The 14,260-nt window shown below is 35.3% G+C and overlaps 1 protein-coding gene across 1 annotated transcript in view; it reads left to right on the top strand.

The window, feature by feature from the left end:
* The window catches only part of AdamTS-A (ADAM metallopeptidase with thrombospondin type 1 motif A), a 646,314-nt gene that overhangs the window by 87,332 nt on the left and 544,722 nt on the right, over positions 1-14,260 (top strand). Inside the window, exon 3 of the mRNA XM_089091831.1 lies at positions 8,633-9,009. Within this exon, the coding sequence (XP_088947957.1) occupies positions 8,633-9,009 (377 nt within the window). The remainder of the gene's footprint in view (positions 1-8,632; positions 9,010-14,260) is intronic.

Genomic DNA, 14,260 nt, shown 5'->3' with positions numbered 1-14,260 from the left:
CTCAAAAACATATCATCTATCTGGAAATTAACTACGCTGAACAAAATGGCTATCTCAAAATTTTGATTGTATGTATTTGGGGAATGATGGGTGTGGGGGGGGGCTAGTTGATCTCCAATCACTTTTGACTATTAAAAAGGGCACTAGCCCTTTGAATTTCCAATCGAATGAGCCTGTTTTGAAGTTTCTACGACAAAGTCTTCTATAAAAGCCTTATTTGCTCCCAGGGCATAATTTAAAACCCTTGCCCTGAGGATTGTGGGGGAGTTTCCTCTCAAAAATATATTTTCTATCTTGAAATCAAGTACGCTGAACAAAATGTACGCTATCTCAAAATTTTGATTGGATGTGGTTGGGGGAATAATGGGCGTGGGGGGGGATAGTTGCCCTCCAAACATTTTCGACTATTAAAAGGGCACTAGAACTCTAGATTTCCAGTCGAATGAGCCCCCTTTGAAGTTTTTACGACGACCCTTTCCATATGAAGTGCCTCTGGGGGAAAAAAAATAATAAAACATTGGAGCCGTATGGCCTTTGTTGCCTCTGAACCGATTGCGTATTAATACGATTTTCTCTGCGACTTAAATACTCTCCCATGTTTCTTAAATACATTTTAAGCTTTAGCATGGGCTTAGGTACCGTAGTTTTTACGAAATAACTTTTTTTGTTCGATGACAAAAATACTTTTTGGTCGTTTTTATATTTATCCTTCGTTTTTAGGGGAATTTCTCAAGAAAGGATAGGGTTACGAATTAATCAAATGCTTTGTCGAGTAAACCAAAAACATGTAAAAAAAAAGACTTCATCTGGGTTTCGAGAGGCTCATTTTTCTCTTTCTTTTGGGGGGAGGGATACAGTTGTACAGAACTAAGTATTTTAGACTACTAACATATCACCAAATTAATTTTGACCTTCTATTTTCTTGAATAATTCATAATCATGAGTAAGATTCTTCTAGTAGAAACACAGCCATCCTGCAGCAGTGTTTGAATTTGCCCTTTTCTGACCCAGATTCTTCCACAGGAATCCCTCAAAAATTACCCTTCCCTCTTTCGAAGGGTTAGGGTTGTATGTGCCTGCGATTACCTCATACTTGGCCTTTTACGTCCTGTGAATTATTGATCCAAATAGAGATATGAAGATTTGATAACCACTTAACGATGCGTAATCCGTAATTAAGACATCGACATAATTGTATCTACAAATTAACAAGTCATGTCCAATCCATCTTGCAAGGTAGCATTTCTGATAAGGAGCCAACAATTAGAAATACTCTGGGAAAGAGTTTCTCTGGTCTCTTATAAAATTGAACTTCTGGCAAACTTCTATTGTCCATAGATCATTTTAAAAACAGTACGCTTTATTTATCGAGAAGACTTCCTAAAATTATCTGATAAGCCTAGACTTAGTGACGCCTTTGCAAAGTGAATCTATCAGTAAGTAAATAATTTGGCGGAGAAGGAGAGCGGTTTGAAATAGAAACAGTAGCTACTATTGTCATTCTTCCGACCAGTGATACAGGTGCAAAAAGGTAAAATCTCTCAAAAGAGTGATAGAGCAATGACAGTCACGTACATAGGCATTTTGAGGAGGCTAATATATAAGCTTCTTTTTTTTGGGGGGGGGGGTAGATAATAAAAAAATATTTTTGATTTAATTATAAGAAGTACCCATAAATACAAGAAATTTTAGGATATCGGAAGAGGGTTACAATCCGACCCCCTCCCCTGTGTACATCCCTGAACAAGGAGGCAAATTGAATGAGATAGAAGGGAGGTAGTTGTTCGCTCCCAAGCTAGGACCACCCCCTCTACATTTTCGTTAATTAACCCCACTAAAAGAGAGAGAGAGAGAGGAGAGAGAAAGAGAGATAGCAGTTAATTTTAGTAGGCATTGGCTTATTCGCATTTCGGTCGTGACTGCGCAGATTCCACTTAGTCAGGATCTGCTAGTCCCCAAATATGTTATCCCATGAATAAATACTGCAAGAATAAATACTGCTAATAGTCACATTCTTCTTGTTTTATTTTGGGGTAGGTTTACGTTTTGAAGAGGGCCCAGGGCTGTCAAAAAAACAAAACCAAAAGTTTTTTACAACAAAATAGCGGGGTAAATATTAAGAATTTGAAGATAGACAAGGACCGAGGAATTGAGAGGGTACCGAAGGCCTCTACACCAGTCACAGTGTCTTACTACTAAGTTTTAAAAAATGACAGCATTTTCAATTTGAATTAAGTGGAATGAGAACCATTTTGTAGCAAGGCCTCCGATTAGAAAATAGAGCCTTGGGGAAAGGATGACAGGGTATATAAGGGACAGAGAACCTTGTCAAAGGATTATTTTGACGAAATACCAAAGGATGCTGCACCATGATTGACGGGCCACCCCCTGTTCCTAGTTTTTATGAAATACTGTTTTTCTATTTGAAAAAAGTCCAAAAAATATTCCAAAATAGATTAATTCTCTAATTCTCTTCTTATGGAACAAACATTAACAAAAAAGCAAAGAACTGTTGTATATTCTTAAAAAACATTTTACCTTTTCTTTAAAACTCAGAAGATTTTTTGCTTCTCTTAAATTTGTGGGTGAATAATCGTCGGGGCATCTGAGGTGAGGAGCTTTTTTAGGTACCAGACCACCTTTAATCCTGAAAAATTAGGAATAATGAAATGTATTTCCTTTTTTTTCGTATAATGACTATAAACAAATCCTATTTTGATTACTTACTTGATCCTAGAAATGAGCTGAACTAAGCGGGTACGCTGGATGTTTTTTAGGGGGGGGGGTGCTACAAAATAATATTTACAATTAGAATAAAAAGGGTTCAGTAATTTGTAAAAATTAGAATGTGGGGTCTGCCCACCCCCCCGAATGCCCCAAAGTTGAACCATTTCTAAAACAGAATGCTGGGCACGACCCAGTAAGCAGCATTATATATATCCTAGTTACATGGGCACCCAAAAGGAGGGGGGCCGCCTCCCGCTGCCTTATATTTTAAAATTTTTGTTTTGAGATTTCTATAATACAACATTGGAAGTGCCAATTACATCAGGTAAGCCGCCTCCTAAAATTCAGCTTATGGGCACCCATGCCTATTTTATTTGTTCTAAACACTTTCTTATTTATCTATTTTGCAGTCAAAAATAATATCTCAGGTATCCTGTAACGTATGGTAATGCCGCTCCTGAAAAAAAACCTCCCATTCTTTATGTTTTGTCTGCTGCTTTTATGCATACATTTAAAATGAAAGGATCCCGCTGACAGGAGAACAAAAAAGAAACAAGACAGCAGGAACAAATTACCTATGCCTATTCAAAAGGGATTAGATCTTTTTACAACCATGGAAAGCTGTATTTCTGTAAATGTGCATGGAGAGAAATCAATTCACCGTAAAACAAGGTTTTTCTTAGGGTTCTATTGTTAGTTCAAAAAAAAAAAAAAAACTTAATTTACTTGGTTTAGGTTTCGATATCCATAAATGTAAAAACAATTTTATTATTTAGAAACGCGGTGCTTATGAAAAAACTAACAATTCTGCTGGTGCACGGTATAAGATATAAGCCAGTCCCTTCAGCTTTAATACAATAATAAATAATAAAAAAATGAGAAAGAGGAACAAAACAGCCAAACAACAAACCATAGTTTTTCAACAATATTACATCCATTCACCCTCCTCTCCCCCGGAAATTTTCCGTGGAAAATCCCCAAGGGAACATTTCCCCCAGAATACTCTCCCCGTGGAAGGTTCTCCCCCTAAATTCCACCCTGGAAAATAGTTCCCCCCTCCGAGGAAAACTTAACCACGTGTAAAATTGAGCAGCATGTAAAATTGAGCAACATGCTAGGGAAGTTTATCAGAATTTCTATGCGAATTCTTTTTATTTGTCTTACTTTCGCTTTGCCGAATTACTTTTACATGTTGAGATGTTAAGGGGAATTGTCCGGGAGAAATTTTCACCGGGTTGGAATTGTCTAGGGGATCTCTCCTTAGGAGGGGATTTTCTACGGGAGAAATTCTATATCGGGGAGTTTGCCGCGGGACAAATTCTCCAGGGAAAATTTTCTGCAGCAGCAACTTTCTACTAGGAGGGGGGGGTGGGGTTTCGTGCAAAATTTTCCACGGAGGGTGAAATTTTCGGCATGATTTAAAAATAAATCAGAAATTAGTATTTTTAAAATGAAAGCCTGCTAAGAAATAAATTTAAAGCCGGAATCGTCTGCATGGAATTTTAAAAGGGGAACTTTCAGCGAGAATGGAATTGTCTGTTGGGATTTTCCTGGCACGGGTATTTTATGCTGGAAGAACTATATAAGGAGGGATTTTCCGTGAGGGAAGGAATTTTCCATGGATGGATAGCTAGATTTCCCGGCATTATTAAAAAACGATCAGAAATTAGGTAAAAAAGTGAGTTTTTTTCAACTAAAAGTAAGGTGTAACATTAATACTTAAAACGAACATAAATTATTACATATATGAGGGGGATTTCCTCCTCCTCAATACTTCGCTCTTTATGCTAAATTTTTTTTTAGAACTTTCCAAAAAGCTTTTTATTCTAAAGAACAGGCCTTGTATTTCAGAAGTAATTCTTAACTTATTGGAACAAAAAATCAAACTTTAGTGTAAAGAGCGAGGTATTGAGGGGGGGGGAATCCCTTCATATAATTAATAATTTCTTTTGGCTTTAAGTTTTAATGTTGCTCCTTACTTTCATTTTAAAAAACATTTTATTTTTATTTAATCAAAATTAAGGGCAATGTGATATTCTGCAATATGGTCAAAGAGATATTTTGCAATATGGTCAAAAAATTGGTAACCAATTGGAAATAATTTTACCGTAAAAATGCTGCTTTCATATTCTTGATAACCGAATTCTCAGCAACAGCAACAAAAAAGTAACTACACTAAAAAGGCAAGGTTAAGTGAAACATTAAGGCCCCCGTTCCTTGTACAAGTTCTTTGTATGCTATTTTATTGTAACCTCACGGTTCTAATGTTTCCGCGTAATACGACAATACTGCTATCATTCGATGGCTAAAATTTAGCTTTATCAATATTTTCATAGGAATAATTTATCCACTTATTTTTGACTTAAAGATACATAAGAAATACGCGAAACTGGGAAACTTATACTGTTGTATATACAAGTTTTAATTAAAGCAAATTTGTAGGGTACATTGTTTTCTAGGATGTCATATCTCTTGGTATTGATGAACTTTGCCTCAGCTTTTATCAGTGTAAAATAGATTCGGCCATATCACGTTTTGATTGTCAATTTTTGTGCCACAGTTCAAAGCCATCTGTAGACTGTAGAGCGGAGACTGTAGACTGTAAAGTATGGCATCTGTAAAATCTTATTTTTTCGGACTGGAACGGCTTTATCGCTCGTAGGCCTACTTGATTTTTAAGGATTCATGCATGCTTAACTTCAAAATTACTGCAGTTTATTTAAGAAGAATTATAGCTCTTTCTGCTTTGTTACTAATAATGTCCCTTGAGTATAATTAACTAAAAAAAAACAAGTTTTTTTTTACAAAAGGTAAGGAGCGACATTAAAACTTAAAACGAACAGAAATTATTCCGTATATGAAAGGGGCTGTCCCCTCCTCAACGCCTCGCTCTTTACGCTAAAGTTTTTATTGTTTTAAAAAATAAAGTTGTGAGACAGATTCAAACTAAAACTTTTTTTTAGGTAATTTCTGAACGTTTTTGAATTAATGCAGCTTTGATTTTAGCTCACCGTACATGAATAATTAAAAGGAAATTCACATATTAATTTTTCTTTTTTTTTGGCTAATTGGCTTTCTCGAAATTTTGTTCTGACGTAACTTACGAATTAACTTACGTAACGAATTTCTGTAGTCGTATGTTTTTATTATGTATATTAGGGAGTTCGCTCACTAGTCAATACCCTGCTCTTTACGCTCAAGTTCAAATTTTGTTCGAATCACAAACCCCTGAATCACAAAGGCCGGTTAATTAGAATAGATACCTCTTTTGAAAGTACTAAAAAACGTAAAGAGCAAGGTATTGACTAGGGGGCGAACCCTCTCATATACGTAATAATTTCTGTTCGTTTTAAGTTTTAATGTTGCTCTTTATTTTCAGTTCAACAAAAACTTTTTTTTAATTAATTTCCGATCGTTTTTCAAATAATGCTGGAAAATCTGGCGCCCCCTTCATGGAAATGTTATTTCCCCCAAGGGAATATCCTCCATGGAAAGATCTTCCCCCATAACCCCTTATCTGACCCCGATCCCCCACTAGAAAAAAATTCCTCCTGAAAACACCTGTATACTTCCGAATAACCAATACTATATGTAAACAATGGGCAAAGATTATAACTTGCAACCCTTCCCCCGGGAACTGTGGGGGATTAAGTTATCCTCAAAGACATATTGATTAGATTTTCGACTATGCTGATAAAAATGGCTATCGTAAAAATTTTGATTGGGTGACTTCGGGAAAAAAATGAGCGTGGGAGGGGGCCAAGTTGCCCTCCAATTTTTTTGGTCACTTAAAAAGGGCACTAGAACTTTTAATTTCCATTCGAATGAGCCCCCTCACGATAATCTAGGACTACTTGATCGATACGATCACCCCTGGGAAAATAATAATAATAATACAAAAAAATAAACAAACACGCATCCATGATCTTTCGTCTGGCAAAAAAAAATACAAAATTCCACATTTTTGCAGATAGGAGCTTGAAACTTCTTAAGTAGAGTTCTCTTACGCTGAATCTGATGGTGTGATTTTCATTAGAGTTCTATGACTTTTAGGGGTTGTTTCCCCTTTTTTCGAAAATAAGGCAGATTTTCTCAGGCGCATCACTCTTAATGGCTAAGACGAAACTTGATGAAACTTATATATTTGAAATCAGCATAAAAATGTGATTCTTTTGATGTATCTATTAGTATCAAAATTCCGTTTTTTAGAGTTTCTGTTACTATTGAGCCGGGTCGCTCCTTACTTACAGTTCGTTACCACAAACTGTTTGATAGTAGAACTTTAAGAAATTGGGCTGTGATAAAAAAAAGTCCACAATTTTGAGTATTTTTCTTAATTGTTTTGGGCACAAATCAACGTTTTAAAACTTAAAATGTTATTCGGAGTTCAGAAATGCAAAAAATCTTGATAAAAATATTGTTAGAACACTAAATTCCGGTATAAATGACATCCACAAATAAAAAAAAAACTGGAGGATTTCCAAACAAATTCATAAAGCGAGGCTGTGCTCTAGAAGACGCGCCAGAATTAAGTTGAAAATATCTTGCTATATAATACTAGCGAAATACCATAGAAAACTATATCCGTGGAAACGAAAGCATTTGACATTTATATGTCTTCATTTTGTCTTGAATAAAGAAGAATAATGTTTCACTTGTTGAACGTTTTATTTGAGGGGTTTCCGGGATGTGAAACAAAATACTAACTTCCGAATGTAAAGGAAGACGGGAAAAACTACTACCGAAACGTAGAAGAGTGCTGACAGACGTATACACGTTTTGAATCTCTAGGTCAGAACAGACTGAACTGACTTGGGCAAATATATCGGTGTTGCATCTTGGGGATGAGGGGAGGGTGGATGAGTGTGAAATTTACTTGTTTTTATACTAACAAATAATAGCTTTGGGGCAAAGAGGTATAGACGTGCAATTTTGACAGTTTGGGGGCCAAATCGAGCTAACGAAAGGTTATGGACCAATAAATAGGAAATGAAATGAATTATCATTTTCTAGATAATTTTTCATAACTTGTCTGTTTTTGGTGTTTTTAAAAATTTCACCATTCTTCATTGCAAATACTTGACTGTTATATATTTGAAAAAAAAACAAAAAAAACAGCGAAATATCAGTTATGATTTTAATTAGCTTCTTCTTTTTCCATTAACGTAAGTACTTTGCAACTGGGATCCGCTTAGGGGACCATTGAAGGCCATCGGAGCTTCTACTATAAAGAATGAGCTGTGATAAACTACGATGAAACTACGCAAACTTCCAAAGATACATACAAAAAAAGAAATGCCAAAGAAAAAACCCAAAACATGAAAGACGCAAGCTTCCGAAAGCATGGTGGCTATTTGGGAAGGGCTTGTCAAGACATGGAATTGGGTAAAAGTGGTTTACAAGGGTAAGAACCTTTTAGGAATAAATGGTCTGTTCACCAAATTCATATGCGTCGAATGATCGACTAGATAAATCTCAAGATAAATGCATCTGCAAATCTACTGTCTCTAGTTTTATTCAAGGTTATTTTGATTTTCCCATTGATTCTTATATTTTACCATATAGCTTCACTATTTTTTTTTTTTTTTTTTAAGAGAGGCGGTGGAGGGTTATCTGAAATTCTCCTGTGGATGTACCTGCTACCGTATAAATGGGTATACCAAGACACGCTTATTATGAGGTAAAGAGATTTGTAGGCTCTGCTTTCAGTCTTTACCTAAGAATATTCCTAGCCTGCAGTTGTCTCAATAGAGGATATTGATGTTTTTCTATACAATGGTGTTTAAGTTGGTTCACACCTTACAGCTGGGTCCTTGACCGTGACATACACTATTAATTGATTAAAACCTTGATTAGTCAACTTTTGATTATAATCTTAAGTAATAAAATTAATAATTTTTTTCAGATGCAATCGATTCTACTGTTACTTTTGTAATCCCTGTCAAGTCAAATTCCTCAAGATTCCATTATAGAAGAAAGAGTGACAGTCACTGGGACCATTACCCCTCATTTGATGTCTTTATAATAAGCCCAGACCTGAATGTACAAGATATAATTCGAGCAATACCAGACACGCGTCAAAGACAACCATTTTTAACTTTAGATTTAGAATTGTCAGAAGATTTTATTCTTCCCGAGCTTAAAGTTCAGTATATACACGAAGCACAAAATTATTCCTACACAAATCAAACTCAAGTGCAAGGATTGAAAGACTGTTTTTATGTTGGCTCTGTTCGGGGCGATCCTCATTCATCTGTAGCTGTAAATTTATGTCATGGATTGGTAAGTACTGCTATTGTATAGTTTGTTCTTTAAATTTTACGTAATGCCATTACACGAGATTGTAAGGCACGGGGATTTCCTAAACTTAGGCCAAATATGTACGATTCCAGGTTTGATCTGCGCGTATCAACAATCCTGGCTTTTGAGGAACTGAAAAAAATACAATAAGATGAAGATGGATTTTGGTTAAACAGTCATGACGCATGGAAATGCTGCTGCTGGAACTGGAGGTAATGAGTGGGAAGTTCTACAGTTAAGGGCAACAAGATAATTTCTTTAGGGTATTGTGTAAGCCTGCATTAACTATGTAATTGGGAGGAGAGAAGATTGAAGGACTCTTTGCTGGAAATGTGCTAGGTTTCTTTCGAATATCGCGAAATCTCACATTTCGAAGGAGTTTCTGGTCTTATATAGGTTTGGCTCACAATTGTCCTCTCATGATAGCACTCTTCTCTTGTGTATAGTATGGAATCTGATAAAAAAAAATGTGTGGTGGACAATTGAAAGCTAATTGGTTTTATGATTGTAAATTATAAGATGTAGATTAAAGATGTGTTACAGAGAATTGCATGGTTAGGAGGCTGTGTGTATAAGATTTTGAATGCTAGTGAATGACAGCTACATGAATATGTTGGGTTTTTAGCTGTGGGGTTTTCCGAGTGAGGAAGAAAATATACACATTGAGGGAGAAGATCCTGAAATATCAGGGTATATATGATTGTCCTATATCTTCAGATGAATTTTCTATCTAGGGGTTGGATGTTAAACTATTTGATCCGAAAGGACAAGTTACTATATACGTTCCTAACAGTAGGGTTAAGAACATTAGATGGCAAATCTAATCATAGGAAGTCTATCCAAACGACAGGACTACGCAACAGTGCTCACAAGTGTTTTGCAAGTTTCTAATCTCTAGATTGTGATTTTGTTTTGTAGCTTTTTACCGCGCAGAAACAGAGAGTTTATTCGTAAAAGTTTTGAAACAGAAGAAAAATTTCGTCGTTGTTCCTGTCCTAATATTTCACAAAAAAATTAAAAAATCAGGTTTTATGTTCTTCTTACCAGTTCAAAATTTGACTTACCAATAGCTGGAAAATACAAAACGGGTAAAAAAAGTTGGAAAATACAAAACGGGTAAAAAAAGTTGGATTATTTAGCTTCCCTTTCTGGCACACACTTCAGTGATAATGCTATTTGCTCAAGACTATGCTAGTGTTGTTCATGTGGTCCATCTAAAATTAGAACTGAAATGCATTTTCAGCTTTGCTTAAAAAAGCGAGCTGTTCTATGCCCTTGGATGGAATTAAATAAAAAAAAAACAAGTTTTTTTTTTAACTGAAAGTAAGGAGGACATTAAAACTTAAAACGAACAGAAATTATTCCGTATATGAAAGGGGCTGTCCCCTCCTCAACGTCTCGCTCTTTACGCTAAAGTTTTATATTGTTAAAAAAAAAATAGAGTTGTGAGAAAGAGTCAAGCTTTAGCGTAAAGAGCGAGACGTTGAGGAGGGAACAGCCACTTTCATATACGGAATAATTTCTGTTCGTTTTAAGTTTTAATATCCTCCTTACTTTCAGTTAAAAAAAAACTTGTTTTTTTTTATTTAATTTTTGGACGTTTTTGAATTAATGCAGGTTTCGATTTTGGCTCACCGTGGATCAATAATTAAAACGAAATTTGCACATTAATTTTACTATTATTTGATTAAATGGCTTTCTCAAAAGTTGTTTAATTTTATTTAAGAACGTTTTATTAGTAATAAATATACGTAACTTACGAATTAACTTACGTAACGAACTTCTATATTCATATATTTTTAGTACGTATATTAGGGGGTTTGCCCCCTAGTCAATACCTCGCTCTTTTTGCTAAAGTTCGAATTTCGTTCCAATTCTTTAAAAATGACCCCTTAATCACAAATGCCGTTAATTAGAATAAATAGCTCTTATGAAAGTACTACAAAAAATATTTGGCTTTAAGAGCGAGGTATTGAATAGGGGGCGAACCCAATCATGTACGTAATAATTTTTGTTCGCTTTAAGTTTTGATGCTGTTTCTTACTTTCAGTTGAAAAACTTTTTTTTATTTAATTTCTGATCGTTTTTTAAATAATGCTGGGAAATACGGTGCCCCCTTCACAGCAATGACCCTTCCCCCATGAAAACTTCCTCCATGGAAAAATCCTCCCACATTACCCCCGACCCAACCCCCCCCCCCACTACCAGAAAAAATCCCCCCTGAAAAGTCTGTATACTTTCCAATAACCAATACTATATGTAAACATTGGGTAGAGTTCATAACTTTCAGCCTCCCCCTGGGGACTTTGGGGGATTAAGTTATATTAAAGGACATAATTCGTATATTTTCGACCATGCTGAAAAAAATGGCTATCTCAAAATTTTGATCGAGTGACTTTGGGAAAAAAATGATCGTGGTAGGGGGCCTAGTTCCCCTCCATTTTTTTGGTCACTTAAAAAAGGCACTAGAACTTTTAATTTCCGTTCAAATGAGCCCTCCCACAATATTCTAGGACCACTGGGTCGATACAATCACCCCTGGAAAGAAAAAAAACACAAAACAAAACAAATAAACACGCACCCGTGATCTTTCTTCTTGCAAAAAATGCAAAATTCCACATTTTTGCAGATAGGAGCTTGAAACCTCTACAGTAGGGTTATCTGATACGCTGAATCTGATAGTGTGATTTTCATTAAGGTTTTATAACTTTTAGGGGGTTTTCCCCCTTTTTTTCGAAAATCAGGCAAATTTTCCCAGTCGCGAAACTTTGGATGGGTAGGACTAAACTTGATGAAACTTATATATTTGAAATATATGTATTTGTAAAAGTTTACTGCAAAAAGAAATTTATGGCAATTAAACCCCTCAAAAATGGTGTCATTATGAAAGACATATTGCTGAACCTTTGTTTCTTTTAATTTCCCAGGTGGTGGGATAAAAGCTTCTTTTTCTTCCAACAATTTATTCAGTCCATATTTTTGGCTTTCAAAAGTATGGTAGGTATTGATGACCTTATCCATAACGAAATCCAAAACCCAATCATCATCGCTATCATTTTCAATTTTTTTGGTTCGTTACACCACGGCTTATCTTTTGTCAATATGAAATACATATCGCCGAACCTTTGTTTATTTACAATAGGTATGGGGTACGCGGCAGGCTTCTATATATAGATTCTCACTGTCGATTGTCTTCTAAACGCAGACAATTTGAGCCTTTTCTTGATGTCATGAAGTCTTAATGGACCTCGGCTTATATTTCATGATTATGAAAAACATATCGCCCAACCTTTTCTTTTTTAACCAAGGTATGGTAGGCATTGATGACCTTATCCATGTCGAAACCCCAAACCCAATCATCATCGTTATCTTTTTCAATTTTGACACGTTTTGATTGTCACTTCCCGGTTGAATTTCATTGAGTCGCTGCTCTTCATTTTCATTTTTGACTTCTTCACTTGTTAAATGTTGTATGTCTTCTAACAGGGTGTGTCTTTGCTCTTCATTTTCATTTTTAAAACGCTCCAATTATCGTTTTCGTATATTTTCAAACCGCCCGTGTCTTTGCTCTTAAATTTCATTTGTGACACGTTTTTGGATTTTGATTACTTCAGACAATTTAGCAATGGCCTTTGCCTTAGCTGTCCGTATTGCTGTTGTCGCAATTGATGGTCCAGGTTGTCGAATTTCACATCTTATCACGTTTGATAGTTCAGGTTTTGGTTCCAAAGAGTCATCATTTATAGCAGCTGCAACTGCAAATTTTGTTTTTTTGGGCCTTCCAAAAGACATTATATTATATAAATAACTGTTGCGTTGGAAACACAACAATCTATGCATGACATCATGTAAGAAAATACTTATATGGTGCCATATATGATGTCATAAGAAATGTTTATATGATGTGCTAACTTTGTACATGACGTCATTTGCAAAAACCAAAATTAAGGCTCTTAACGATTTTTCTCAGACCCCTGACCTATTTAGATCGTTTTTTTATGCCAGAATATCCCAAGATATCTACATATTGTATTAGGGAACATACATAGGCTATATACATACATAGGCTACATAATTATTGCTCACATATAAAGAGAGTATATATATATATATATATATATATATATATATATATATATATATATATATATATATATATATATATATATATATATATATATATATATATATATATATATATATATATATATATATATATATATAAATGGATCATATATAAATGAAACTGTGAAAAGAATCATAGTAAAGTATTTATTGATATTGTCATCCTATCGTAGAATTAATGACAGTTGAAAAAAAATATGCACGAAAACATCTGTTGTGACATTCCCTACCTATAGACATGCTTTTTCTGTTGAGAATTTTTCCTTAATGAGATATGAGAATGGACTTTTCTGAGCCACTCTGGCTAGATTTAGTTTAATTATTCGTTGTGCATTGTAATATCAAGTCTTAATGTTTTTGAGATTATTTTGCAAAATATGCGTCATAAATGAAGTTTGTTGATTTTATTTAAATCTATTTACCAATATTTAATAACCTGATACTTAGAAGATAAACAGACTGAATAATTCTAGTTGTTACTTCGTTGTCTGACAGTGTCTATTGCACCAGAAGCGACGATGTTGTACTAAATTTATTAATTGGAATTTTCCGCACTTATTGAGAGGTAAAACCATGCCGCTAGCTCCATGGACGCTCGTAGGCTGAATTTTAGGGGGAGGGGGGGGGGGCTTGCCTGGTCTAATCGGCACTTCCAGTGCTGTATAATAGAAATCTCAAAACAAAGTATCATAGGCAGCATGATAGTGCTGCCTAAGTAAAGAGCAATGTGGGTACTATATACTATTTATTTTTATTTTGTTTAGATCAGGGCACTTCTTATAGGAAGAAATGTCACAGAAACTTCAAAAAGAGCGGATGGACGGCAACCAGCCCCCCCCCCCTGCAATTATTTCCCCAAACAGATCCAATCAAAATTTTGAGATAGCCATCTTATTCTCTGTAGTTTAAAGGTCCGGTAATTATGACTTTGTGGATGATAACCCCACCACCCACAACTCTCAGGGCAAGGGCTGTAAGTTATGCCCTGGGGATATATAAGGTTTTTCATAAAAAGTGTGGTCGTATAAACCTCGGATGGGGCTCATTTGATTGGTAATCAGAAGTTTTACTGGCCTTTTTAACAGTCAAATGTGATTGGAGGTCAACC

This window comes from Artemia sp. Qi Xiang Cuo, chromosome 1 (assembly GCF_049724085.1).
Source record: "Artemia sp. Qi Xiang Cuo chromosome 1, ASM4972408v1, whole genome shotgun sequence".
Lineage (NCBI taxonomy): Eukaryota > Metazoa > Arthropoda > Branchiopoda > Anostraca > Artemiidae > Artemia > Artemia sp. Qi Xiang Cuo.
The sequence above is the reverse complement of the archived record's forward strand: the minus strand, read 5'-3'. Positions and strand labels throughout refer to the sequence as shown.